A 27,607-nucleotide genomic window follows, 5' to 3' on the forward strand; every position below is an offset into this window, starting at 1 on the left:
GGGGCCCCAGATGCTCCTGCAGCAGGGCACGGGGCTGCCACTGTCCCTACAGCCCCTCCAGCACCAAACATTATCACGCTTTCGAAGTTTTACCAATCTAAAGGGGAAAAAACACACAGTACCCCAGAGTCATGCTTTGTAATTTTTCTGTGCGGAGTGTGTACCTTTGGGTGTGTTGGATCAAAGATTTGCAACTTTCTATAAAGTCTCAGTTCAAAACCTTTGGTGAATACCTCTGAGCTCGAAGATGTAGAGGGGCAGAGTTTGAGGAGAGGGGATATCGTGGGGGAGTGGACTTCCACTTCCCACAGTCAGGGAGAAGCCTCTAGCATTTATCCCATTTTACAGATGTGGAAACTGAGGCACAGAGTGGTTCAGGTTGCATTGTGAGCCAGGGTCTGGAATGGATTTGAACTTGGTAGGCCTGATGCCAGGACCCTGGTGAGGCTGAGACCCTCTCCAGGCCCTTAATCTCCTCCTTAATCTACTTTTGTTACTGCCCCTTAGGTCTGACTCAGGTCCCCCTCCTCCTCTGGGACTCTGGCTTCCTCCCCAGATTCCCCATCTCTAGACACCAGGCTCACTCCAGAGGAATCTTACAACACAGTACCCCTCCACTGCTCACACATCTTCCTTGGCTCCCCATGGCCCTGGAAATAACATCCCAGTCCTCAGCCTGGCTTCTGAGGCCAGCATTGCCCACCCCTGCCCACACCACCAGCTCCTCCTCTTAGCCCGTCCACTCCAGCCGCTCCACTCCTAAACACACAGTCCCAGCTGGCCTGTTCTCTCAAGCGGCAGGGGCTTTGTTCCTGTTGTACTTCTGCGTGGAATCTGCCTTGCATTTGTTTCTGTCAGCTACCGTGTGACTCATCCTCCAAGCCCCAGACTCAACAGTCTCCTTCCCCAGGGCACCCTCCTCACAGCCCCCTCCAGCATGGAGGCATCCCTGTACCAGAACAGGAGCTCTGAGTCTGTGGGGGAGGCTAGCAGCTTGGAGAGTCAAAGGCAGGTTTTAGGAATCCTCAGCAAAACCCCACTCACGTGTTGAAGCCCCAATTCTAATGCTTCCTCCTCCAGGAAGCCTTCCAGGACTCTGTCCCTCTCTCGGACCTGATCGACTCCACTGGACAGGGTGTGTCTGGTCTGTGTCTAGCTCTGTCCGCTCCAAGGACTGGGTGCTCCTGCAGAACCTGGCCGTACAGAGGCCTTTTGGAAGTCCAGCCTGGGTGATTGTAGAATGAGCAGAGAATGCATGGGCTGGGCGTCAACTGAGCTGACACCAGGAAGCGAGTTGATGAGGTAGCAGTCGGTTGGTTGGGGTATTAATGGGGGACATTTAGTCACTGGGTTCCAGCAAAAGAGAAGCAGGTCGCCCCTCCCCCTCCCGTGAGAATCCTGGGCCTTAGGCCTTGCAGGGGGGCGGGTCTCAGTGTCCTCATTCTTCCCCTCAGCATTGCACCCGGACACCAGTTCCTCTTCCCTGAGTCGCTGGGTGCAGATCCTGAGGAGAACCCCGGACCACAGCGGATCCGCGGAGGGTGCCGACCATTTTGGGCCCCCACGTCCAGGTGAGCCACCACGCAGCCCCTCCCGCCCCAGATCCTTCCAGCACCGCCGAGGCAAGAGCGTGGCGGTGGGACCAGAACGGACGCCCTAGAACTTGGGTCCGGGAAGGGGCCTCAAGCCAGACTGGAGGGGGTTCCTTACAGCAGCCCCGTCCGACCCCAGCCCGAGACTCCCAGCACCCCGCAGTTCTGCAAGAAACAGCGCGGCCGCCTGCAGGCCGTTTCCGGGGCAACCTCTTATTTTGCATATGGTCCCGTCTTGGCCAATGAGGGCGCCTGAAATATTCGTGATGGGGCGGGGGGGGGGGAAGGGACGACTTAACCCGAAGGGACTCCATTGGGAGAAGGGGAGGGGCTCACTGGGCCGGGATTTCCTGCTTTCCAGCACCGTCAGGCACCAGGATTACGTACCCATTCCCCGGAGGGGGCGACTGAGGGCAGAGGCCAGAGCCAACCAGAGGGGCTCCAAGCGAGGGCCCGCGTTTTGCCATTTCAGAAGCAGCCTAGGCCACTCTGAGATGATAATAATAACAATAAGAATAATGATAAAACACAGGCAGTGAGGGGGAGGTGACCACAGGCTAAGGTCCGGGCCTGGATTCTTGTGTCTCTGCCTAGGTTGTTGCTTGAATGGGGGGCTCCCTGGCGTGGATGCTGTTGTTGCCACTGCTGCTGCAGGATCCAGGCAGCCAAGCATTTTCCTGCAACGTGTCCTCCGGGAACATGGACTGGAACACAGAGTTCAAAGACACATGCCTGAATTTCAGTGGCCAAGGCCTCAGACTGCCCCAGAACCAGTCTCTGCAGGCCGGGAGCCTGCTCCACCTTATCCTGTCTGGGAATGGTCTTCGAGAGCTACCACCACTCTTCTTTAAACTGCTGAGAAACCTGAGTGTCCTGGATGTGACGAACAACCCACTGGACCGCGTGGACGGGGAGCTGGCCCTGCGCTGTACGCTTGACCTGAAGGCTGACTGCAGCTGTGTCCTAGAATCCTGGCACCAGATCCGACAGGACAACTGCTCTGGCTGGCTACCTCTCCAGTGCCGGGACACAGCTACTGGCGGCTGGCACAATGTCTCCTCCTTCCTGGAGGCTGGCTGCCCCCCTGGCCTGTCCTTACCGGTCATCGGGGCACTGGTGGCCGGTGGAAGCCTGCTGCTGGGGCTCACCATTGCTGGCCTAGTGCTGGCCTGGAGACTCTGGGGCCCTGGGAGGATCAGTAACCGGGACCTGGACAAAACAAGGGCTGCTCAGGATGGTTCTCGGTCTGGCTCTGGCAAGCAGCCGAGATACAGTAGCCGGGGCCTCAGCCCTAAGCCCCCAGCAGCTGCCATGCCCAGACCCTCCACCCCCGACTATGAGAACGTGTTCGTGGGCCAGCCAGCTGCCGGGCACCAGTGGGCCGAACATGGGTAAGTGATTCAGATCTGTCTGTAAGACTCTGGAACCAGATGGCCAGGGTTCACATCCTGGTGCCACCTCTTGTAAGCTGTGTGATCTTGGGCCAGTCGATTTACCTCAGGGCCTCTGTTTTCCCGTCTGTAAAATGGGGATAATAACAGCCCCCACCTAATAGAGTTGGGATAAGAATTAAGTGAGTTCCTGTATATGAGACAAGTTTCCTCCTTCGTGACCGGCGGAGTAGGGGCTTTGCAGAAGTAGTCGGTGACCTGGGCTCAGATCCTGTGTGACCCAGGGCTTTCTCTGAGCCTCTCTTTCAGTCTCTGTAAAATGGGGACAGCTCCCCTTTCCACATATCCCTTTGACACTTGAGAGGCTCAGAAAGCTGTGTCCTTCTCTCCCCCACAAAGCCCCGATGCCTCTAGACTTGGCTGGACTTAGATGGATGGGTTCAGCTTTTCCAGGTTGGGTGAGGGAATGAAAGGAATTACTGCAGGAGGCAGCCCCCGCTGGGGTGGAGGCCTGGAGGTGGGAGAGAATGGCGACTCTTCTGTGAATTGGTTTGAGAAGGCAAGACCTGAGAGCTGAGGCTAGAGGGGCCTGGGAGAATCCAGGCAGGAATGGAACAGAGTCATGGATGGGTGTGGGTAGGGGAATCCACAAAGTGGGGAGGCTGGTGGGAAGCTGTGGGTGAGAAATGAGAGAATATGCAAAGCAGATGCAAATAGGACTCAAAGGCAGAAGTGGCCTGTAGGAGGGAGTCGAATACACTCATCTCCCTAAGGCGTCTTGGGCTGTTGATGCACACTTCTGCCTCGATGTCACCAAAGCCTCAGGATCAGTCTCCACCAAAAGCATTGTTTAGAACGGGTTCTGTCATTCTCACCCTACTTGTACCAATGGAGGCTCTGGGAGGCAGGGGAGTGACTGGCCCAAAGTTATAACATGTGTGAAGCAAGTGTGAGTCTGGTTTCTACTCTTATTCTATCTGTGGACAAGCTTTTATGTATTTAGGTTGGTTTTTTCCTGAAATGTGAGTAGCTGGTGGATACCATCTGCCCAACAGAGACTAGAGCTAGAATGTTCTAGATGCAGGAGAGTTGTGGTTTTTCTTTTTCTCTTTTTTGTTTTTTTTTGGGGGGGGGTTAAGAGGATGTTCTTCTCTACTATACACAGTTAGACTGCACTAAGAAGCTACCTCCTCCCATACCAATTCTATGGATTCAGGAACTAAGACTCCAATTTATTTTTGTATCAAGGTCACAAAGTCTTTGTTTTAGAGAATCTAATGAAAACAACTCCCAGCTGAAAGGGCACTGGTTTGGCCCTAGCCACTGTGTCCATGTGTCTGGTGTGACCAGAGCTTCTGATTTTTGGAAAGGAAACTGAAAAGTTAGGGTTAAGATTAAAAAAAAAAAAATTAAACTCTAGACTTTAATGTAAAAAGTGAGCAACAACCTCAACTTTAAGGAAGGAAACAATTAGACCATGGGCTTGAGGTCCTCGGACCAGAGCATTACAAAGCTAAATCCATGGAATCTTCCCTGAATCCCTGGCCCCCACCTCTTTTCCTCAGACAAAGTTGGGAGGCCAGGAGAATACTGCCGTGTGCCTCAGTTTCCTCCTATGTAAGTACTAGGAGGGGACTCAGGTGCCCAGAACTTTCTTCGCCTCTCAAAGCTGACGTGCCTACCCCCTGAGAGCCCCCTCTCCTCCTGTCTCCCCAGGGCTCACCCATCAGAGGACGACTTCTACATGAACTACGAGGGCCCCGACCATGCCTCCCAGCCTGTCTACTGCAACCTGCAGTCGATGCGCAAGACCCCGCTGGATGAGGAGGAGTACGTGATCCCTGGGCGCTGAGCCTCTGATGCCCTGAACTCCAGTCTGCTGCCTTCTACGTGACTTCGGGCATTCTGACTCTCCCCTGGCCTCAGTCTTCCCACCTGAGGAATGGGGACAGGGAAGGACCGTCGCTGAGGCCCCAGGGAGGTTCTTCAGCTCCCTCTCCAGCCCCTGCTCTGCTTCTCAGCTCCCTAAGCTGCTGGAAGGGGAAGAGGAGAGGCTCCGGTATGGCCACAGGAGGGTCAGTTCGTGAACTCTGTCATCACCCTTGGTGTGCAGACCAAGCTTAATAAATGCTGTAGGGCTCACAAAGCTGCTGGGTCAGGGCAAGTGGGTTCTTTGAGGTGGGGATTCCCTAAGCTCCCCAAACCAGATTCTCTGAGAGACTCACGAATTGTTCCCCACTCTTGGTCCGTCCCCTCTGTCCCTTTCAGGCCCTGTTCCCAGCCACTTGGTACCCCGGTTCAGCTCCCAGGGCAGCCCACACCAGCCCCAAGGGATCATTATTACTTATGACTGGGACTGTGCCCCTGCCCTGCTCACACACCCTCTGTGGCTCCCCATTACCCCTCAGGACTTCAGCCTGGTGGTTGAGGCCTGCGTAATTCTGCCCTACTCACCTCACTATCACTACCCTCTTCCATCCTTCTGTCCTTCTGGTCTAGGCCTCCTCATCACCCAGCCCACCTCACTCCTGAAGTTTCCATTTGCCCATGCCATTCCTTTTGCCCAGAATGCCATCCCCTTCCATTTTTCTCACTCTTAAACATCTTAATACAGATGCAGAACCCTGGTCTGAGTGTCAGGAGGCATGGGTCCAAATCTGGACTCTGCCATTAACAGGCCCTTAGTTTCCCCATCTGTACAACAAGGCAATTAGTCGCTGTGGCTGTTTTAGCTTAATAAGCTGAGATGTCTTAACTCATCCTTCAAGGCCAGGTTCAATGCCACTCTACTGAGGCCTTTCTCAGTTCCTCCTCAGGCAGAGTGAATCACTCCCAGAGCTCCGTGTATTTCAAGACTTTTTTCCAAACGTGCCTCAGCTGGGTTTCCTGTCAGGGGCTCCCAGCCTGGCTCCTGCCAACTCTCCAGTCTAGGGAAGACAGCTGGACACAGACACCCTCGGTCCTGAAAGGTTAAGCCTGGGCTGGAGGGAGGGTTGGGGCCAAGAGCTCCAGAGGGAGACAAACGAAAGAGTCTGGAAAAGGCTGTGCGTAAGAAACGTGGAGTGGGCTTTGAAGGATGTGTAAGTGTTTGAGAAGTGGAGAGGACGCGAATACTGGGCAGGGGGACCAGCTTGGTAAGTTGCAACTAGAGATACGAATAGGCACACGGGTATAACAATGTTCAGCAAAGGCAACAGCTGATATTTGGGGAGATGCTTACATGGCGTCCGTTAGCTTTGGGGGACCCTGGGATTGAGCTTAATTTTGAGGCTTTCTTGGGTTCCCCAGCACTTGGGAATGATCTGAGGTGGGAGAGGGAACCTGTAAGGGTCATTAGCTTCCTTGAACCCCTGCATCCCCACCCTAGGTACTGTTCTAATGCCCACTACTGTCCCTGATCATTTGCCTTCTTCACCTCCAGGGTAAATCAGATCCCAGCCCTCCCCAGCTCCCAACCCTTCGCATCTACCCTTGGCTCTTCAAACACACCCACACCCCTCACCACCACTGGTGGATTCTGGCCCCCACCCACCCCACTGGCCCCATCTTCAACAGTTTTGCCTCTGAACACTGAGCTCATTTCCACCCCAGGGCCTTTGCACCTGCTGTTCTGACTTCCACAAATGCCCATTCCCCACCTGTCGCCCGAGTCCCATTCTTCCTCCGGGTCTCAGTTTAGATGTCACCCACCCCCCCCACCATCTACATCACCTCTTCTCCACTCATTAATGCATTCCCTGGGTTGACTCCTCAGCACAATTCCTACCGCAATCCACCACCTTCTTAGTATTTCTCTTTGTATTCACTTGTCTTCCTCACTCAACTGGCTCAGATGGAATGCTTTTGCCTGTCTTGTTCCTCCTGTGTCCTGAGTGCCCAGTCAAAGGCCTGGCACAAAGCTGTCATTTGCTGAATACATTCAGGGGTACTTACAATCATTCAGGTCTGCCTCTGGGTGGCAGCATTCACAGGCTACACACCTCACTGATGGCTGCAAGCAGGTCCCCCAGGCCCCATAACCTTTCCCTTTGGAGATTCTCAGGGTGGACAGGCAGGTGGGTGTGGGGAGGGGACGGACCTGGCACATCTCGGGGATTCCAAGATCCTAAGTAGGAAGACTAGATAAAATGGGAGATGCCATGTGCATGAAAATATTCTTCACAACGTATCTATTTCCTCCTGTTTTTTTTTTTTTTTCTTTTTTAACTGACTGCTTGGAGTTTCTTTTCCACTTCGTGCAGGGCACCCAATTATGGGGTGTCAGGAGAGCATGCATGTGGCTTGGATAGTGAAGAGTGGGGTTCTCTCAACTTCCTTTTTGGTGTTTTGCTGTTTTGATATTTAAAAAAAAAAAAAACCAACTGCTTCTGCTTGCTGCGGCCAGTCTTGTCTAGGGGGAGGGGAGGGGAGGGGAGGAGAGGGGAAGGGCTCTGATGAGCCCAGCGCCTCCTGAGGCCTGATGGCTCGGGGTGGCCACAGGACTGGGGAGGGGAGTTGGCTTTGCCAGGCTGGCCACAGAGCTGCTTCCTCATGGCTTCCAGAACCAAGTCGTAGGTGATTCTGTTTCTGGAGGCCTGGAGAGATCCTGAGGGTTCTGGCGACTCCAACACTGAAGCCATGTATGGGAGAGTGGACTTCCTGAAAAAGAAGCTCGCCCACCAGTGACCCGGGTCAGCTCTGGGGAGACCAGGGTGCTGAGGGATGGCTTCCCCAGGGTACTCTGGGGAACTTCACAGCACTTCTGCGTGAGCTGTTGCTGGAAATGGATCACAGATAGCACTGGTAATGGCCATGGGTGGTGACCAGCGAGCAGCTAGAGGGGATGGCTGCCATGCTGTCGCTTGTGGACTGGTGCAAACCAAGCACAGGCAGAGCCCCATAACTCCCAGCTGTCCTAGCTGCACAGGCGGTGCCCCCCACACCACCCTTGCTCTTTTTAAATGAAAGAATAGAAGTACCATTAACATGGAGGGAGGTGCCCCAAATAGAAGTGATGGGACTCTTCTAGGTTGGAGACAACATCACACACAATATACTTGGGTGCAGATGGACATGACTCTGGGCTGCATATGTTTGGAAAGGTGACTCCAATGCAGAGAGAGACAGAAAGACAGTGAGAGACAGGACCATATAACTACAGAAGCCGGAATACTGAGAGATGAGACATGGAGGGAGACTGACACCCAGAAGGGTCTCAGAAACAGGAACAGAGGAACAAGGAGATAGAGAAGTAGAGACCAAGAGAAGGGTGTCCTTGAGGTGTGCATCGGTGTCATGAGCACCATGTAATTGTCTGACATCCCAGAATGCTCCGCTGTGCATTTGCTGAACGGTCCCACTCAACCCGAGACCAGGTGCCCTGTAAGAACTGAGGCCAGGGAAGAGCGCCTGGGTGGCTCAGTGGATTAAGCTCTGCCTTCAGCTTGGGTCATGGTCTCAGGGTCCTGGGATCAAGCCCCTGATAGGGCTCTCCGCCCAGCGGGAGCCTGCTTCTCCCTCTCTCTCTGTCTACTTGTGCTCTCTCCGTCAAATAAATAAAATCTTAAAAAAAAAAAAAAAAAAGAACTGAGGCCAGGGAGGGGAAGATTCTTCCCAAGGTCACCAGCTTCATCCTGGACACTACGGGGCTCAGGTCAAACACCTTCACTTTTATTACCACAGTTTTAAATAAGTGCACACCGTCAGACTAGCCTTCCCAGCCCTCCAGTCCCCAAGGAGAGCATCCCAATAAATTAATAATAAATACAAACTTATAAATACAAAGGTGTGGGGGGGGTAGACAGCAGAGGTGGGAAATCGGGTATCTCAGGTCCCACAAGCCCATTTGACAGGCAAGGATCTCTGAGGTCGCTTCCATTGCTCACGAGCCGTAAGTGAAAGACCAGCACCGCTCATACGCAGTGGCAGTCCCTGGCTACGAGATCGTCGAAGGGTGTAAGCGACACGCGACCGTCGCTGTCTTTGTGCATGAGCACCACCGGCTCATAGCTGGCGGGCACGCAGCACGGCGCAGGCGCGGCGTCGGGATTAAGGCCGTGCAGGCGCGCCTGCATCTGCGCGTGCGTGTTAGCCGACCGGAACTGGCTTGGGCACGCGCCAATACACATGCGCACGTCTAGCTCGCGAGGCGCCACCACCCATTTGGCCCAACCCAAGTCCTCGAGCGACGCGCGCAGGCTTTGCAGGCGGCAACAGCGCCCCTCCCCGAGGGGGCAATCGTCCCCGGCGTGCGCATGCGCGTCGCGGCGCCCCCTGGCCGCGCTTGGCCGCCAATGCAGCTCAAGCTGGGGACGTGCAGAAGGAAACGTTGCTCGCAATCCGTCCCACCGAGGCGGCAGTCGCAGGCGTAGTGCGGGGGCCCGGGAACCTCCAAGGCTGAGCTGATGTTGCAGCGGCCGAGTCACGTCCCACGAGTTGGGCTCCGTCGGGGACAGCCTGAGCAGCGCCCGATGCAGGCGGGAGGCTGCGGGGAGCCCCTCGGTCAGGTCGGCCCGGGCGATGCGCAGGTGCAGGTGGCCGCCCGGCCCCAGTCGCACTGAGGAAGAGAGGAAAGCCAGTCAACCACGGGCCTACTGTGCTCCAGGCGCGGAGTGCCCTTTTCCTCCCACGCGCCAGGCTACATCCCACCTCAGGGCCTTTGCACAACCTGCTTCCTCTTCCAAGCACACTATTCCCCTGACTCTCAGCATGGCAGGCTACATATCCCTCCAGCCTGCCTAAGATAGGCACTGCCTTATTTTCTTTTATTTCACTGTGTATCATTTAATCTCCCCTCCTGAATCCCCTCAGGGATTTCTGTTTGCCTGGTCACCATCATGTCTGGCATACAGTAGGTATTTAGTAAATACTTGATGAATTAGGGCATCTAGGTGGCTCAGTCGGTTAAGCCTCTGCCTTCAGCTCCCATTGTGATCCCAGGGTCCTCGGATGGAGCCCCATGTCTGGCTCTCTGCTCAGCTGGGGGAGACTGCTTCTCCATCTCCCTCTGCCCCTCCCCACCCCCACTTGTGCTCTCTCTCTTTCTCAAATAAATAAAACTTAAAAAAAAATTGCAGGATTAATGTCTACAGGATATTTAGAAGGACTAAAATCCAAACACTGGTTCTGCCTCTTGTGGCAGTCAAAAACATTTCACTGAAGGCCTACTAAGTGCTGGGGCTAGCTACTTTGTTTTCAACACAGTGCGTCTTGGTTTCCGTAACTGAAAATGAAGGATATCTGGATCCCCAGGATTCTCAGAGCCCTAGGCTGGTGCAGGTGTTGGAGATACTTCGGGGACTAGGGTTTGAGGGCCCTGGATTCACTAGGCTCAGAAAGGACAAGAAGATTACCCGGAGTCTCATAGCTCTAGTAGGATTAGGGTGCAATAGTAGCGCTCCCTTCTGGCCTGACACTCTTCCCCTAACCCCTCCCACTTTCCAGCATAACCCAGATCTCCTTCTGCCCTCTCTTCCTCCTAGATCCTCTGTGGATGGCCAGAGAATATCTCCTCCCTCCCTAAGGCACATGCCACGTGCGACTTTAGCGGTGCCGTGTCAAGGGATTGCGTCAGATCTGGAACAAGTACAGGCACATTCCACCTACCGCTGGGCTGCGCTGCTCTCCTCTGCTCCCCCCCACCTCTTGTCCACTCTGCTGGCTCCCCTGCATCCTCTCTCCTGGATTGTGCGCCCTCCCCCAACCCTCACATCCAAGGATAAGTACCCCCCCACACACGCACACACCCTGCCGCCGGACTTTGTCTCAGGGCATTCCAGGCTCTGTGAGATTTCAGAAGCATCCCTGGCTTCTCTGAGCCTCAGTTTCCCCATCTGCAATCTGTAACATCTCACTTTAGCCAAGCCTCACCTTGTCTCGGCGTAAACCAGGCCACCAGCATCCCGTCAGCCCCAAAGGGAGCTGTTCTTGTCCGTTTCACAGATGGGGAAACTGAGGCTCGGTGGCAAGCCTGGGCCCCTATGACTCAGAACCACTGGTTAGATGATGGTAGCTGCCTAGGGGACAGAGGTCTCCTAGATTTCACTCACGCTTTGGAGTGAGTATCCGGACTGGAGCTGCAAGGACGAGGTCAGAGTTTGAATCGCCCCAGCTTTGGTTCAACCGCAGCCTGGTCTGCAGGTGCTCGTAGTGTTTCCGAAACTCCTGGGCTCTGGAGATGTCCGTGCTGGAGTGTGCGTCTGAGGGTCCCGGAAAGGCCGGGAGGTGCTCCTGGGCCAGAGACAGGGCACCTCCCGAAGGCAGCCACGAGAACATCAGCAGCACCGGCAGCATGGGTGAGGAGTGCGGTGCCCTTGTCCAGCCGTGCCGAGCTAGCTGAGCTCTGAACTGAGACACTGGACGCTGCTGGACTGGCCTTTATAACCCCCGGACTTTGTCCGCCCCCGCCTGCCTGGTCCCTTCCGCCCTGGGTGCAGAGTAAACACTCCGGGGACCATAGTTGGCGGAGTCTTGGGCTGCTTTTCAGGGGGAGGCCCTTATGGGGGGGGTTTCTCCTGGAGAAGCAGGGGTACCCTCTCCCTAGAAGCCTCTCTGAACCTCAGTATCCTCTTCTATGAGATAGGGACTTCCAGCTTGGTGGGCTGGTGGAAAGAATGCTTTTGTCAAAAAAAGACTTATTAGCTACCAACTATGTGCTAAATTCCACAGCAGCATCTTAAGGGGTGGCCTTCTCCCTCACGGGATTTTTGCTCTCCCTTCTTGGTTAAGACCAAAGGCTGAAGATGTTGAAAAACAAAGGAAACAGAGGGGAAAGGGACAGGAAGAGCCAGAAAATACAACCTAAGTCAAGTCAGTCCTCTCCATCCCATCTCCGTTTCTTCATCTGGAAAATGAGAACTGAGACTTTCAAGTTCAAATGAGGTAGAAGGGACAGGGCCAGATACATAGGAGGTATGTAGTTAACTGGGTGTGTTTGCAGTCACTCGTCCTTAGCTGGAACTCCAGCTAAGTTAAGTTAGAACTTAACTTAGGGGAACTCCTACTTGCTCCTCAAAACCCTACTCAAAAAGCCCCTTCTCTGACACTGCCTTCCCAGGCTCAGCTGGGTGCTCCCAACCCTTGTCCTTTCCCCCAGCCCAGCCTTGCCCTCACAGCCCTGGGAATGTCTGTGCTTGGCTCTGTCTGCCCCAGACTGGAGGGAGGCCCTTAGCCAGAGCTGAAGCTACTCTGGGACCCAGTCTCTTGGCTCTGGGCCCAGAGCAGAGCTGGCAGGGAATCGGAGTGCTGGGGTTTAGGTCAGGGAGGGCTGGTGTGTCAGATCCAGACCCCAGATGGTGGACGGCCAAGGGGTGCCCCAGAAAGACCCAGGTCTTCCCCTCAGAGCCTTCTCCAAGGCTCAGGCCCCCTGGCCCCACCCCCTGTGACTGTATCTGGCTTCCTGGCCAGAGAGAAGACGGAAAGCTGTGTGAGACAGATGGAGGGGGTGTGTGAAGTGTGATGGAGTGTGTGCAGGCGAGAGGTGCAAGGATGTGCTGGGGGGCCACACAGCAAGTCCCCCCTGGACGAAGAGGGTCAGGCCTCCCCCAACCCCAGCATGCACCCACTGGGGAGACTCGGGCCCCCCTGAGTCTCAGTCTCAGCCTCTGTGAAGTGGCATCATCGCCCAGCTATGGGTCCCAATCTCCCCCCACTCCTGGCTCCGTGATGCTCCGGGCTTTCAGGTGCTTTGTAAACACACTGGTTCCCGCCCCTGTCACCTCGATCCTGACAGGGGCTGTTGGGAAGGACAGCCTCTTGCCTCACCAGCTTGGCACACACAGTAAGTGCTTAGTAACGGGGGTTGGACCGACCACACAAGGCCCCAGGGCCACTTCACAGCCACACTGCCGTGCCCACTGCAGAGGCCGGGCCCCGAAGGCGAGCCAGAGTACTGAGTAATCTGAACTGGTAGGGACAGGTCAGCAAGGGGCACCAGTGGCTAGACCTGACCTAACCTGGGGATTAGGTGGGGCAAAGGGGGCACTGTCCTAATAGGCATCCTTGCAAGATCGATAGCGGCGAGATGTCAACTTTCTCTAGCCTCTGCCCTCAGACACTGTTAACACACTTTTCCATTACTGAATAAGGGAACCAAACCAAGAGGAGGCAAGGAGGTGCGTAAGGTTGTGGGGGTGAGTCCACGCTGGAGACCTCACATATATCCAGCTCCTGGCTGGTCATCTGTTTCCCCGGCATTTCTAAGCCTGGGAGAGGATTCTGAAGTTCCCTCTGTCTACGACTGTTTTCCCCCCCAAATTTCAAAGCCTTGTGAAGAGTTTTCCCTGATCCAGGTCCCAACAGACTGGACATTTGTCAGCTCCAGAGAAGCTGGCCTGGGTTGATGTTCTGGCCCACTTCTCCCTGGCCGTGACACGCGGGACAAGGGGCATCAACTGGCAGAACCTCAGTTTCCCCGTCTGCAGAACGTGGTAACAGCACTCTGTGTCCGGGTTGTAGGGAGAACACACAGGGAGTGAGAGTGTCTGTACAAGCTGCGTGTCACCCCGATCGTGATTCAGATCCCAGCGCCACCCACTTTGCTGTGTGACCATAGGCAAATTACTCAAACTCTCTGTGCATCAGAACAAAGGCCGTGTGTTGTGAGGAAGGAGAACGTTCAGTACAGAACTCTTACCATTCTTAACTCAGCACACTCATAAGAGCCACCACAGACTGGGCACCAGGTCACATACCAAGGACAGGAATCCCAGGGTTTCTGGGCACCCTCTGTCCACTGCCACTCCCCCTAGGCAGACGCCCCACCCCTAGGCAGACGCCCCTTGGTGGACACTAACCTCTCACAAAGACGCATAAGAAATCACATATTTCAGCTGTTTTATTTGCTTTCTGGGGTGTCATTTGGACATCGCCCACTGAACCCTGGGGTCCTAGTCATGGGGGTTTTGGACAAGGCACTCACAGGAACTCTGGGCGTCAGGAAGAAGTCAACCAGAGGGGCCAGGGGCCAGACCCTCCCTTGGGGACAAAAGACGCAGTCACCTGCAGCAGGAAAGTTTTCTCTGAATGAGAGATTTAGGAGCAGCTAGAAACCCAAGATGTTAAGGGAGCCCCAGAAACACACCAGGTACCTCCAAGGCAGGCCGAAAGCCAACTCTGTTCCCCAAAATCTCCTATAGTGCCCAGGGATATCATCTGCCTTGGGAGCAAAGAGCCCAATTCCAAACCAGCTTTCTCAGGGATTTCCTCAAGACAAAGTATGTGGGCCACGAAAGCCACTTGCTCTGGACCCCACCCCTCAGACACTTGGGTGACTCCAACCCAAGCAGTGGGGAGCCAGGGCCACCTCCCAGAGCCTGGGGTTGCTTCTCTCTTTCCCATCTCATCCCCTTTCTCTGTTCCTCATACGTAGGGGGGGACGCAGGCACTTATGTAGGTCTCTGGGCAGCTGAAGGGATGTTTGGTGAGGAGAGGGAGGAAGAGAAATGGATTTGGGGAAGAAGGAATAGCTAAAGGCTAGACTGGAGTCCCTCGAGATCTGTGAGCCCTCCACCCTCAGCTTGTGACCAGTGAGCCTCAGTTTCCCTGTCTGTAAAAGGAGATAATGGCAGCCCCTCACAGGGTTGGAAGGAGGACTCATAGGCTATGAGTGAGTCAGGGGACAACGTGCACTCAGCATCTGTTAGGAATTAAGTTTCAAGTCAAGGCCATTGGCAAGTGCCCACCTCACCCAAAAGGTTGCCATTCTGACCTGTGGGCTTGTAGTCAAAATGGCAGCATTATGGTCAGGCTACGAGACATATCCCAAATGCTTTTTACCGGGTCTTCCTAGTGGCTCCGGCGCTCCAGGGGCCAGCATGGTACACCCAGGTTGGACAAGGAGCTGACTCCCAGGCTCCCGGCCCTTCAAGGACTGTAGGAATCACAGTGGGCTTGGCGCCACTGGAGACAGTGGGAGTAGGGCCCGGAAAAAGCAGGATCTCTCATGGGCAGGAGAGATGCTAAGCTGGAGGTTTCCTGTGGAGACAGAAAGAGAAACTGGCCACTCGTGGGCCTCCTTATGTGCAGGGCGCAGGGTACCAGGCCACACAGGATACCCAGTTTCCAGATTCCTTGGACCCTCAGGATCCCTAGACAGCTCCCCACCCAGGTCTTGAGGACAACTGTGGAGTGGGCCTGTGGTTTTAGGGCCCTTGGCCTAGTTGCTAGGCTACTCCGTCCGAGAGGACAGAGGTTTACTTGGAAATACACAGTCTGGGCGAGACCAAGGAAGGTTCAGAGCCCTTCCTAGAGCCTGACACTTGCCCCATCCCCAAAATCCTCCCCCCACCCCAGGATCTTAGGTAGCCCAGTTCTCCAGGACACCTTCTTTTTTTTTTTTTTTTCTTTTTTAAAAGATTTTATTTATTTATTTGACAGACAGAGATCACAAGTAGGCAGAGAGGCAGGCAGAGGGGTGGGGGTAAGCAGGCTCCCCGCTGAGCAGAGAGTCCGATATGGGGCTTGATCCCAGGACCCTGGGATCATGACCTGAGCCGAAGGCAGAGGTTTAACCCACTGAGCCACCGAGGTGCCCCTCCAGGGCACCTTCTGCTGGCAACTTCAGCTGCGTTTGGTCCTCGACTGCCTCCAATCTGGAACCAACCTGAGCGGGTTCTGCCCACCTTCCCCCACCCCCACATGCAGATCCCCAGCCAAGGGCAAGAACCATGCCCTCCTGGCGGCGGCCTCTCTGGGTTCCACAGGTGTTGTGTGCTTTCAGGAGAGTCGCTGGCCCCCTGGACCTCTGTTTCCCCATCTGTGATCAGGATATGGTTATGACAATCTCATGGTGGCCGAGCCCCACCCTGTCTGGCCACAGATGAGCCTGCTAGCTCCTTCATCCGGCACGGTGGGGGATGGGATGTTGCTGCCGAGCTCACAACTGGTTCGGCAGTGTGTCTCTAAGACACAGAACCACTGGTTGCATGTGGGGACTGCCCGGAAGGGTCTCTGAGACTTCATCCACACTTCAGGATGCGGCCTGGGTGTGAGTCTTTCAAGTTCTTGGTCAATAGCAGCATCGTCATGGTCGGGGTGTCCTGGAAGTGTTTCGGCAACTTCCGGAATCTGGGGACATGCAGCCTGGATCGCATCTCGGAGGGTCCTGGAAAGGTTGGGAGGTGCTCCTGGGCCAGGGATAGGGCATGGCTCCCATGGTAGCCCCCCGGGCGTCGGCAGCATCAGGGATCAACGTGATGGTGTTGGTTCCCCGCCCGGGCATGGCTGTGCTCCTTGCTCTCTGAGCTGGGACTGACACTGTAGGACAAACTTCACAGTCTGAACTAACCCATCCCAGCCCGCCCAGCATCTCCTGCCTGCCCCTGCGTACAGAGTAAACTTAGTCAAGAGGTCACAGCGGGGCCTGGTTCCAGGGATGTGTTCCTGATGAAGCTGGGGAACCACTTGGAGCCTCAGTATCTTCCTCCATAAAATGAGAACATCGTCTCGGCCTGGTGGACTGGTGGAAAGAATGCTTTTGTCAAAGAAGACTTAGTGCAATGTCACTGTGTGCTAAGTTCCATGGCAGGAGCTTAAGAGCTGGCCTTCTCCCTCATGGGATCCTTGCTCTCCCTTCTTTTCCTGGTTAAGACCAAAGGCTGAAGATGTTGAAAAACTAAGGAAGCAGAGGAGGAAGGGACAGGAAGAGCCAGAAAATACAACCTTAGCCAAGTCAGTCCTCTCCATCCCATCTCCGTTTCTTCATCTGGATGAGAACTGAGACTTTCACCACAGAGAAGTTCAAACGAGGGAGAAGGGACAGGGTCAGGTACATAGGAGGTATATAGTTAACCGGGTGTGTTTGCAGTCACTCGTCCTTAGCTGGAACTCCAGCTAAGTTAAGTTAGAACTTAACTTAGGGGAACTCCTACTTGCTCCTCAAAACCCTACTCAAAAAGCCCCTTCTCTGACACTGCCTTCCCAGGCTCAGCTGGGTGCTCCCAACCCTTGTCCTTTCCCCCAGCCCAGCCTTGCCCTCACAGCCCTGGGAATGTCTGTGCTTGGCTCTGTCTGCCCCAGACTGGAGGGAGGCCCTTAGCCAGAGCTGAAGCTACTCTGGGACCCAGTCTCTTGGCTCTGGGCCCAGAGCAGAGCTGGCAGGGAATCGGAGTGCTGGGGTTTAGGTCAGGGAGGGCTGGTGTGTCAGATCCAGACCCCAGATGGTGGACGGCCAAGGGGTGCCCCAGAAAGACCCAGGTCTTCCCCTCAGAGCCTTCTCCAAAGTTCAGGCCCCCTGGCCCCACCCCCTGTGCCTGTATCTGGCTTCCTGGCCGGAGAGAAGACAGAAAGCTGTGTGAGACAGATGGAGGGGGTGTGTGAAGTGTGATGGAGTGTGTGCAGGCGAGAGGCACAAGGGCGTGGGGGGGGCACACAGCAATTCCCCCCTGGATGAAGAGGGTCAGGCCTCCCTCAACCCCAGCATGCACCCACTGGGGAGACTCGGGCCCCCTGAGTCTCAGTCTCAGCTTCTGTACAGTGAGATTATCACCCAGCTTCAGAAGGGTCCCAAAGTGTCCCGAGGGATACCCCAGCAAGCAGAAGGTGCTTAAACCAGCTCCTGCCACGGCCACTTCCAGCCTGATCGCAGCTGGTTGGGAGGTCAGACCCAGCCTCTTTCCATTCAGACCCAGTGACTTTCTAGAGCTAAGAAAGCCAGGGCCCCGGTGGGGGGGCAAGTGCGGTAGCAAGAATTGTAGGGGGCGATCCCATCAGGTCCCCTCTGGCCATGCAGGCCCTTCTCTGCATCTTGTCGGAAGGCCCTGGTCCCCAGGGACACAGAGGTTGGAGGCCTGGAAAGGTTTCTCAGAAGATATCTCTACTCGCCCCCTAGCTCTCCTGGGAGGCTGTCAGGTGTGAGGCTCCGTGAAAAAGTAACAGACAGCTCAACATTATCAAGTGAACGGTGGAGTGACACGTGACAGTTGTGCCGCTGTCACCTCTGTCTTTTCCAGAACATTCCGACAACCACCCAAGGAGACCTCGTCCCCCTGAGCAGCCACTTCCCCTCCGCCTCCCTCAGCCCCTGGCAAATACCAATCAGCTTTCCGTCTCTCTGGATCTTTCCACTCTGGACATTTCATATTAAATGTGCTGCAGGTTCCAATGTGGTGGGGCAAGGGGTAGGGTTCTGCACGCCAACAATTCTCTAACACTCCAACAATGGGTGTCCTACGATGCCATTTAGTCCTGACACCACCTACCTGGGTCAGATCCCACAGATTCAGGGTTCCGGTCCTAGAAGACTCTCCACTTCAGACGCCCAGAGCTCATCCAAGAGTCCTGGATGCGGTCCCGATAGACTGGCTTTAAACAGAGGTTTCCAGGACCCCCTGTCCTTGGGTTCGGTTGCTTTTCCAGAGCATCTCACAGAGCTCAGGAAACCCATTCATGCACTTACTGATTTATGCAAAGGATGTTAAATAACACAAATCAGTAGCCAGAGGAAGAGACGCATAGGGCAAGGTATGTGCAAGGGGTGCCCTCTCCCCAAATGCCCATTTTGATCAACCTGGAAGCTCTCCAGGGAGCCCCACCCTTTGGGTTTTTATGGAAGCTTCCTCACATAGGCATGGCTGATTAAGTCATTGGTGGCTTCGGCCTACAGCCCCTCTTTCCTCCCCTGAGGTCAGGGTGGGGGTTGGGACTGAAAGTTCAACTCTCCAATCACAGGGTTAGGTGTCTTCCAGAAGTCAAACACAGGAGGAAGATAAAAGACCTCTTTGCAGCCCTTGGGGCACCTGGCTGGCTCATTTGGTAGAGCATTGAACTCTCAATCTCAGGGTCGTGAGTTCAAGCCCTATGTGGGGGGGGGGGATGTGGGCATGGAGCCTACTTAAAACAAAACAATGATACAATTACACTCTGATCATAGGAATTCCAAGAGTCAAAAACCAAACGCATATTTCTTATTATGAGTGACAGTGTCACACGCATATGTGGAATCATACAACAGGCGGTCTTTCATGCCCAGCTTCCTTCACTGAGCAGGACGTTTTCACGGTTCATCCGTGGTCTAGGGTGTGTCAGGGTCTCATTCCTTTTTATGGCTGAGTAATATTCCACCAGACGGACGGACCATGTTGTGTTCATCTCTTCATCCATTGATGGTCATGTGGATTGTTTTCACCTTTTGGTGACTATGAACAGGACTGCTGGGAATGTTCATATGCAAAGATGTGAGGCCATGTTGGGGAAAGGCCCAGAAATGGCATTGTTGGGTCAAATCGTGATTCTGTGTTTAACGTTTCAAGGAGTGGCCGGAGTATTTTCCACAGCCTCTGCCTTTTTCCTTATTTTTTTTTTTCTTTAAGATTTCATTTACTTATTTGACAGAGAGAGAGAGATCACAAGTAGGCAGAGAGGCAGGCAGAGAGAGGGGGGAAGCAGGGTCCCCGCCGAGCAGAGAACCGGACGTGGGGCTCGATCCCAGGACCCCGAGACCATGACCTGAGCCAAAGGCAGAGGTTCAACCCACTGAGCCACCCAGGCACCCCTGTCTTTTTCCTTTTAAACTTTTATTGAGCTACAACTTCCGTAAAAGCAAAAGAAAACCATCTTGGTGTCTGGCTTGGTGGCATTTCACACACAGTAGGCCTGTGGGACCACTTCCCAGATGAGGTTCCAGAACATTCCAGGCCCCAGGAACCCTCTAGGCCCCCTCCCATCACTCTCCCTCTCCCTGGAATAACAGCCAGGCCCACTTCTGTGACTGGGGATGAGTTTGCCCGATTTCCAGCCTGATATCACACAACCAGCCCGAGTGTTCTCTTCACGGCTGGTCGTCTTTCACCCAACGCCATGTCTGAGACACTCGTTCTTTCTCTCCCCTGTGCTCCATCGTTTTCCCTTGCTGTGCCCGTCCAGGAGAGGAGCTGCTGGCTCAGGAACGGGCGTCTGTCACTTTACAAGCAGGACCAGTAATTAATGTATTTCTGGAATTTCCCGATGGAACACAGCGCCATGGAGGGCCTGGGGGATCCCCAGGGACAGGGAAAGGGGGACATAAGCTCCGCGGTGTTTCCGGTTCACCAGACTCTGGAATGCTGACAGCCAGGCCCATCTGGCTCCCTGTTACAACATCATTAGCAGATGACCTCATAGCCAGCCCCGTGGCCAAGCCGGGAGGGGCAGTGGGACGGACTGTGGGCATCTGGCCATCGATGAGCTCAGCAGCCCAGGACCCTGCATTCCTCGCCGGCAGCTTCCGTGGGTCCCCAGGGGCGAGTTCAAGGTGGGAGTGAACAGCATGTAGGCCAGGGGTCAGGCCGTCCCTGCCGCCAGGCTTGGCCCCAAGCCGCCCAGAATATTCCCTCATCACCTACTCTTGGCCATAGTCACCCTCGTCAAACACACACAAGACACAACAGAACACACACCCACTTTTATTGTTTGTTTCTTGTAACAGGAGGCAAACAGTCACGGCGGGAGGTCCGGAAGAGGCAAAAAAAAAAAAAAAAAAAAAAAGCAGGTTATTTAAAAATTTCCTCTGAGCTCACAGAACAAGGGAGAATTGATATCCCATTCTGTGAACGGCCCTCCTGGCCAGCAGGCACCTGTGCCATCTAGAGGGTTCCACAGCCAGCCCTGGGGTCAAATCCTGGCTCAGGCCCCGAGATGCCCGGCAGATCTGGAAGCATTGCTGACCTCTTCCCAAGGTCGGTTTCTCAGTTGTACCCGCTTAGAGAGTAGCACTGAGTAGATGAGGCTTGAGACGAGCTGTAATCCCAATATTTTAGAATTAATAACTATCATGAGGATGGGTGGTTGGGCAGCAATGTCTGCTTTAGCCAGAGTTGGGTTGAGCGAGGCCCAGGCAAGCTTGCTCGGAAAGAATGTCTCCTTCCTTCCAACGAACTATTTATCGTTAAACCCCACCTTCGATGTCCTATCTTCCAACAAGCATTCCCCCTTCTCTCCCCAGGTTCCCTCAAGCTGAGGGGCCTCTCTCTGACACCATCCTGCCCGAACTCCACTTTGGCATGAACAGTATTTTGAGTTCAAAGCAATCAAAACCCAGCGGATTTAGGCAAAGCTCTCTTCCTCTCCCTCAACTGCTTGCTTGTACCAGGAAGAGGGTTTTGTTTTTTTTTTTAAGATTTTATTTATTTATTTGACAGAGAGAGAGACAGCGAGAGAGGGAACACAACCAAGGGGAGTGTGAGAGGGAGAAGCAGGCCTCCCGCCGAGCAGGGAGCCTGACGCCGTGCCCGATCCCAGCACCCCGTGATCTGCACCCCGGGATCTCGACCTGAACCGAAGGCAGATGCTTAACGGCTGAGCCACCCAGATGCCCCTGCCCGGAAGAGGGCTATTTTTAAAAATTCTTTTAATTTGGGCACCTGGGTGGCTCAGCTGGTTGGGCAGCTGCCTTCAGCTCGGGTCATGATCACTGAATCCTGAGATCGAGGCCCGCATCGGGCTCCCAGCTCCACGGGGAGTCTGCTTCTCCCTCTGACCTTCTCCTCGCTCGTGCTCTCTCTCGCTGTCTCTCTCTCAAATAAATAAATAAAATTAGGGGAAAAAATCTTTTTAATTCAATTTAGTTAACATACACTGTATTATTAGTTTCAGGGGTAGAACTTAGTGATTCATCAGTTGCATATAAAACCCAGGGCTCATTCCATCCAGTGGCCTCCTTAGTGCCTATCACCCAGTTCCCCCAGCCCCAGACCCACCTAAGGAAGAGAACTATTGACAGAGATTCCTTTCCACCTAAGAAACTTATCTACATAATAGGGCAATCTTTGTTTTCCAAACATGTCCTCCCACCTTCCTGCTAGTGGTCTTTCTCCCCTTTCCTCCTCAGACCCCTCCCCCTCCCCTGAGTTCATGTCATCATCACGTTGCCTCACCGTCTCTGGCACTCCCATGTCTGTGTGGATTCCCCAGACATATGCACGCTATTAAATTTCTCGGGGCGCCTGGGCCGTTCAGTGGGTTAAAGCCTCTGCCTTCGGCTCACGTCATGATCTCAGGGTCCTGGGATCGAGCCCCCGCATCGGGCTCTCTGCTCAGCGGGGAGCCTGCTTCCCTTCCTCTCTCTCTGCCTGCCTCTCTGCCTACTTGTGATCTCTGTCTGTCAAATAAATAAATAAAATCTTAAAAAAAAAAAAAGAAAGAAAGAAAGAGGCTTCAGGCTGGTTATGAGCTTCTCCACTGATAAGATTCTCTTGCGATTTGGAGCCAGCCTTCTTGTCTGCTACAGAGGGGGACACACTCTTACAAATGGAGACCCTCCTTATAAATGTAAATTTTCCTTACAAAAGAGTCACTTCTATTCTGCTTTTCCAGAGCATTTCCTGTGTCTGCAGTTTCTCAAAACAATCCTTATGCCAAAGAGGCATTTTCCGCCGTGGCATCTCCTGCTACCTCCAGATGGGAATGATACACAAGTACTGTGGGGCATATGATGGGCTTGCAATACTTGGGCATTGTGGGACAAACCCATGCTCAGGAAAAGGAGACTCAAGTTCAAATCCTGATTTTTGTCAGTTCCTGGCTGCGTGATCTTGGGCAGGTGTCTTGACAAATACTGCTTTAACATCTATCACAACCAGGAGGCTCCTTTCAAGTGGTAAGAGAAGGCTCTGGGTATGAAAGGAGTAGAGAAAAAGTAACTCCTACCGGGGGACATGGCCTATGCAAAGGCCCTGAGGTTGGAAACTCTTACACAGACAACCTGGAGGTGACAGCCCCGCTCAGGAACTTGAAAGCAGACCCAGGCCCAAGAGGCCGCTCAATGCAGACGAGCCTGTTTGAAACCCAGGTTTGGCTTCTCCTCAGCTCTGTGAGCAGGTGAGTTCTTCACATCCTAGATTCTTTTTCTTGTCAAGGGTAATTTTCCTCACCTGGAGAGCTTTATTTGTGACTCTTTGGGATCAAGGTAAGATGAAAAATCTGTAAGCATGTAGAGGCACCCCGAAAACTACCCAATTGATGGCGAGGGCTACTTCTTGAGCAAAGTCAGTTTCATTATTTAAAAAAAGGGGGGGGCACCTGGGTGAGTCAGTGGGTTAAAGCCTCTGCCTTCGGCTCACGTCATGATCTCAGGGTCCTGGGATCGAGCCCCGCATCGGGCTCTCTGCTCAGCAGGGAGCCTTCTTCCCTATCTCTCTCTCTGCCTGCCTCTCTGCCTGCTTGCGGTCTCTGTCTGTCAAATAAATAAATAACATCTTAAAAAAAGAGACAAAAAAATTTTTTATTGTGTAAAAGACATACAACATAAAATATATCATTTTAACCATTTTAAAATGTGTAATTCAGTGCATTATAGCACATTCACAGGGTGGTGTAACCACCACATCTGTCTAGTTCCAGAATGTTTCATCACCCCAAAAAGGAAACCCCGTCCCATTCACTGTTACCTTCCCGCCCACTGTCCCTGCCAACCACCAATATACTTTCTGTCCCTATAATTTTTTTTAAATTTTGCCATTTCTTCCTTTCCTTTTTTTTTTTTAAGATTTCAGATATCTCTCTGTCAAGTAAATAAATAAATAAATAAATAAAATACACAAAAGTATCAATCCTAAAATAGCAAACACTCACCTACCTCATACCCAGCTAAAGAAACAGTCCCCCTAAGAGTTACAGCCCCTGTACACCCCCATTATCCATCTCATATGCCCTCCTCTCCAGTCTCAGGGAACTCTCTCTCTGAAAATGGGATTTGATCATCCCCGGGCCTATTTATATACTATTGTATATATATTTTAAGGGGTAGGCTTATTTAAAACTTTACCAGCAAGGGGGGCCTGGCTGGCTCCGTCAGTGGAGCGTGTGACTCTTGATCTCAGGGTTGTGGGTTTGAGCCCCATGTTGTGTGGAGAGATTACTTAAAAATAAAATCTTGAAAAAAAAAAAACCAAAAAAACTTTTATCAGCAAAATGGTAGAGTGGACAGCTCCCAACTTCTCCTCCCCCGACAGGAACATCAAACAAAAACGAACAGAATTCACTTTGTCAGAATCTGGAAAACAGTCAAAAGTTTGCAGCAACTAAGCAAATATTGAAGCAAAAAGGAAGAAAGGAAGGAAGGAAGGAACAAAAGGCAATTCGAAAATGGTAGGAGGGGACCCTGGGTGACTCAGTGGTTGGGTGTCTGCCTTGGGCTCAGGTTGTGATCCCATGGTCTTGGGATCAAGCCCCATGTTGGGCTCCCTGCTCAGCAGGGGTCTGCTTCTCCCTCTCCCACTCCTCTTGCTTCTGTTTCCTCTTTCTCTCTCTCTCTCTGTCAAATAAATAAATAAATAAATAAATAAATAAAATCTTTTAAAAAGAAAAGAAAATGATAGGAAAGCTTTTAAAAAAATGTTTTAAAAAGATTTTGGGGTGCCTGGGTGGCTCAGTGGGTTAAGCCTCTGCCTTCGGCTCAGGTCATGATCTCAGGGCCCTGGGATCGAGCCCTGCATCCGGCTCTCTGCTCAGCAGGGACCCTGCTTCCCCCTCTCTCTCTGCCTGCCTCTCTGCCTACTTGTGATCTCTCTCTCTCTGTGTCAAATAAATAAATAAAATCTTTTTAAAAAAGATTTTTATTTATTTGAGACAGAGAGAGACAGTACAAGCAGGGAGGAGGTCTGAGGGAGAGGAAGAAGCAGACTTCCTGCAGAGTAGGGAGTCTGATGTAGGGCTGGATCCCAGGACCCTGAGATCATGACCCGAGCCAAAAGCAGCCGCTCAGCTGACTGAGCCACCCAGGCTCCCCTGAAAAGGGTAAGAAAGCTTTGTGGCATTTTTACTCGCCCTTGCCAAGAGATGACGCCCTTGCCAAAGATGTTCTTGCCCTCCTCAGCTCAGTAGTGGTTTAACAAAAGCAACCTGTGTTTCTGGTGCTAAACCCTGATCCTGATCCCTGATTCTGGAGAAGGGAGAGCAGATCTTATTCACAAATTATTTCGTAGGTCTGTTCTAACCTACTCAGGGCTTCCTGAAGGACTGACACAGAGCGCTCCTCTCTGAATTGTATTAACTCAGAGCTCAGGCCAGACAAGTGGTGTGCGTTGCTCAAAAACATTGCAAGATGAACTCATAACCTGCAAATATGTAGGATGAAGGATCATGGTCAAAATCAAGTACCTACACAATGTATTTTTTCAATGAAATTCAATTAATTAACATATAATGTATTATTTGTTTCAGGGGTACAGGTCTGTGATTCTTCAGGCTTATATAATACCCAGTGAATACTTGGGTATTCACGAACTAAATAATACAGCCTTCAACAATTTAAAGACAAAAACAAAAACAGCAAGCAAAGAAAGCCAAAGTCGGTGGCATCACAATTCCGGACTTCACGCTCTCTTACAAAGCTGTCATCGTCAAGACAGTATGGCACTGGCACAAAAACAGACACACAGATCAATGGAACAGAATAGAAAGCCCAGAAATAGACCCTCAACTCTATGGTCAACTCATCTTTGACAAAGCAGGAAAGAATGTCCAATGGAAAGAAGTCTTTTCAACAAATGGTGTTGGGAAAATTGGACAGCCACATGCAGAAAAATGAAACTGGACCATTTCCTTACACCACACACGAAAATAGACTCCAAACGGATGAAAGACCTCAATGTGAGACAGGAATCCATCAAAATCCTTGAGGAGAACACAGGCAGCAACCTCTTCGACCTCAGCCGCACCAACTTCTTCCTAGAAACATCGCCAAAGGCAAGGGAAGCAAGGGCAAAAATGAACTATTGGGACTTCGTCAAGATCAGAAGCTTTTGCACAGCAAAGGAAACAGTCAACAAGACCGAAAGAAAACCAACAGAATGGGAGAAGATATTTGCAAACGACATATCAGATAAAAGGCTACTATCCAAAAATCTATAAAGAATTTACCAAACTCAACACACAAAGAACAAATAATCCAGTCAAGAAATGCGCAGAGGACATGAACAGACATTTCTGCAAAGAAGACATCCAGACGGCCAAGAGACACATGAAAAAGTGCTCCACATCACTCGGCATCAGGGAAATACAAATCAAAACCTCAATAGATACCACCTCACACCAGTCAGAATGGCTAAAATTAACAAGTCAGGAAATGACAGATGCTGGTGAGGATGTGGAGAAAGGGGAACCCTCCTAAACTGTTGGTGGGAATGCAAGCTGGTGCAGCCACTCTGGAAAACAGCATGGAGGTTCCCCAAAAAGTTAAAAATAGAGCTACCCTACAACCCAGCAATTGCACTACTGGGTATTTACCCTAAAGATACAAACGTAGTGATCCGAAGGGGCACATGCACCCCAATGTTTATAGCAGCAATGTCCACAATAGCCAAACTATGGAAAAAACCTAGAAGTCTATCAACCGATGAATGGATAAAGAAGACGTGGTATATATACACAATGAAATACTATGCAGTCCTCAAAAGAAATGAAATCTTGCCATTTGTGATGACGTGGATGGAACTAGAGGGTATTATGCTGAGCGAAATAAGTCAATCAGAGAAAGACAATTATCACATGATCTCCCTGATATGAGGAAGTTGAGAGGCAACATGGGGGGCTTGGGGGGTGGGAAAGGCATAAATGAAACAAGATGGGATCAGGAGGGAGACAAACCATAAGAGACTCTTAATCTCACAAAACAAACTGAGGGTTGCCAGTGGGAGGGGGGCTAGGGAGAGGGTGGTTGGGTTATGGACATTGGGGAAGGTATGTGCTATGGTGAGTGCTGTGAAGTGTGTAAACCTGGCAATTCACAGACCTGTACCCCTGGGGCAAATAATACATTATATGTTAATAAAAAAATAAAAAAATTTTAAAAACCCAGCAAACAAGAGGAGAATGTGACTTCTACAGTTACCACATTAGAATGTTCAAACGCCTAGTTCTCAACAAAAAAAATCACAAGGCATAAAAGGAAACGTAAAATTATGGCCCATTCAAAGGAACAGAAGAGGGGCACCTGGGTGGCTTAGTCAGTTAAGCAGCTGACTCTTGACTTCAGCTCAAGTCATGATCTCATGGTCATGAGATCAAGCGCCACGTGGGGCTGTGCACTGGGCATGGAGCCTGCTTAAGAGTCTCTCTCCCGGGGCACCTGGGTGGCTCAGTGGATTAAAGCCTCTGCCTTTGGCTCAAGTCATGATTCCGGGGTCCTGGGATCGAGCCCCGCATCGGGCTCTCTGCTCAGCGGAGAGCCTGCTTCCTCCTCTCTCTCTGCCTGCCTCTCTGCCTGCTTGTGATCTCTGTCTGTGAAATAAATAAAATCTTTAAAAAAAATAAAAAGAAAAAAAGATTTTATTTATTTGAGAGAGAGAGTGAGTGAAAGAGAGAGCAAGAGTGGGGGGAGGGGCAGAAAAAGAGCTGAGCAGGGGGCCTGAAATGAGGCTCGATCCCAGGACCCCAGGATCATAACCCGAGCTAAAGGCAGATGCTTAACCAACTGAGCCACCCAGGCGCCGCTTTCCCCAATAAAATTAACAGTCTGATCAAGAATTCTATATCCAGGGGGGAGGGGGGACGGGAGAGGGTGGTGGGGAAATGGACATTGGGGAGGGTATGTGCTATGATGAGTGCTGTGAAATGTGTAAACCTGGCGATTCACAGACCTGTACCCCTGGGGATAAAAATACATTATATGTTTATTAAAATAAAAAAATAAAAAAAAAGAATTCTATATCCAATAAAACTGTTCTTCAAACA

General features: G+C 52.3%; 2 protein-coding genes across 2 annotated transcripts; one reads left to right on the forward strand and one right to left on the reverse strand.

Annotated features, from left to right (window-relative positions):
- Positions 1 to 1,485: 1,485 nt before the first annotated feature.
- Positions 1,486 to 5,126, forward strand: LRRC25 (leucine rich repeat containing 25). Its single transcript, XM_080821416.1, has 3 exons — positions 1,486 to 1,571; positions 2,187 to 2,983; positions 4,700 to 5,126. The coding sequence occupies exons 2-3, from the start codon at positions 2,199 to 2,201 to the stop codon at positions 4,833 to 4,835; spliced, it is 921 nt and encodes a 306-aa protein (XP_080677542.1). The 5' UTR covers positions 1,486 to 1,571; positions 2,187 to 2,198; the 3' UTR covers positions 4,836 to 5,126.
- A 3,485-nt stretch (positions 5,127 to 8,611) lies between these two features.
- Positions 8,612 to 11,266, reverse strand: GDF15 (growth differentiation factor 15). Its single transcript, XM_080813324.1, has 2 exons — positions 11,011 to 11,266; positions 8,612 to 9,518 (listed from the first exon to the last, which is right to left on the reverse strand). The coding sequence occupies exons 1-2, from the start codon at positions 11,252 to 11,254 to the stop codon at positions 8,875 to 8,877; spliced, it is 888 nt and encodes a 295-aa protein (XP_080669450.1). The 5' UTR covers positions 11,255 to 11,266; the 3' UTR covers positions 8,612 to 8,874.
- Between the last annotated feature and the right edge of the window lie 16,341 nt (positions 11,267 to 27,607).

The sequence above is a fragment of the Martes martes genome (assembly GCF_963455335.1).
Source record: "Martes martes genome assembly, chromosome: 1".
NCBI classification, from domain to species: domain Eukaryota; kingdom Metazoa; phylum Chordata; class Mammalia; order Carnivora; family Mustelidae; genus Martes; species Martes martes.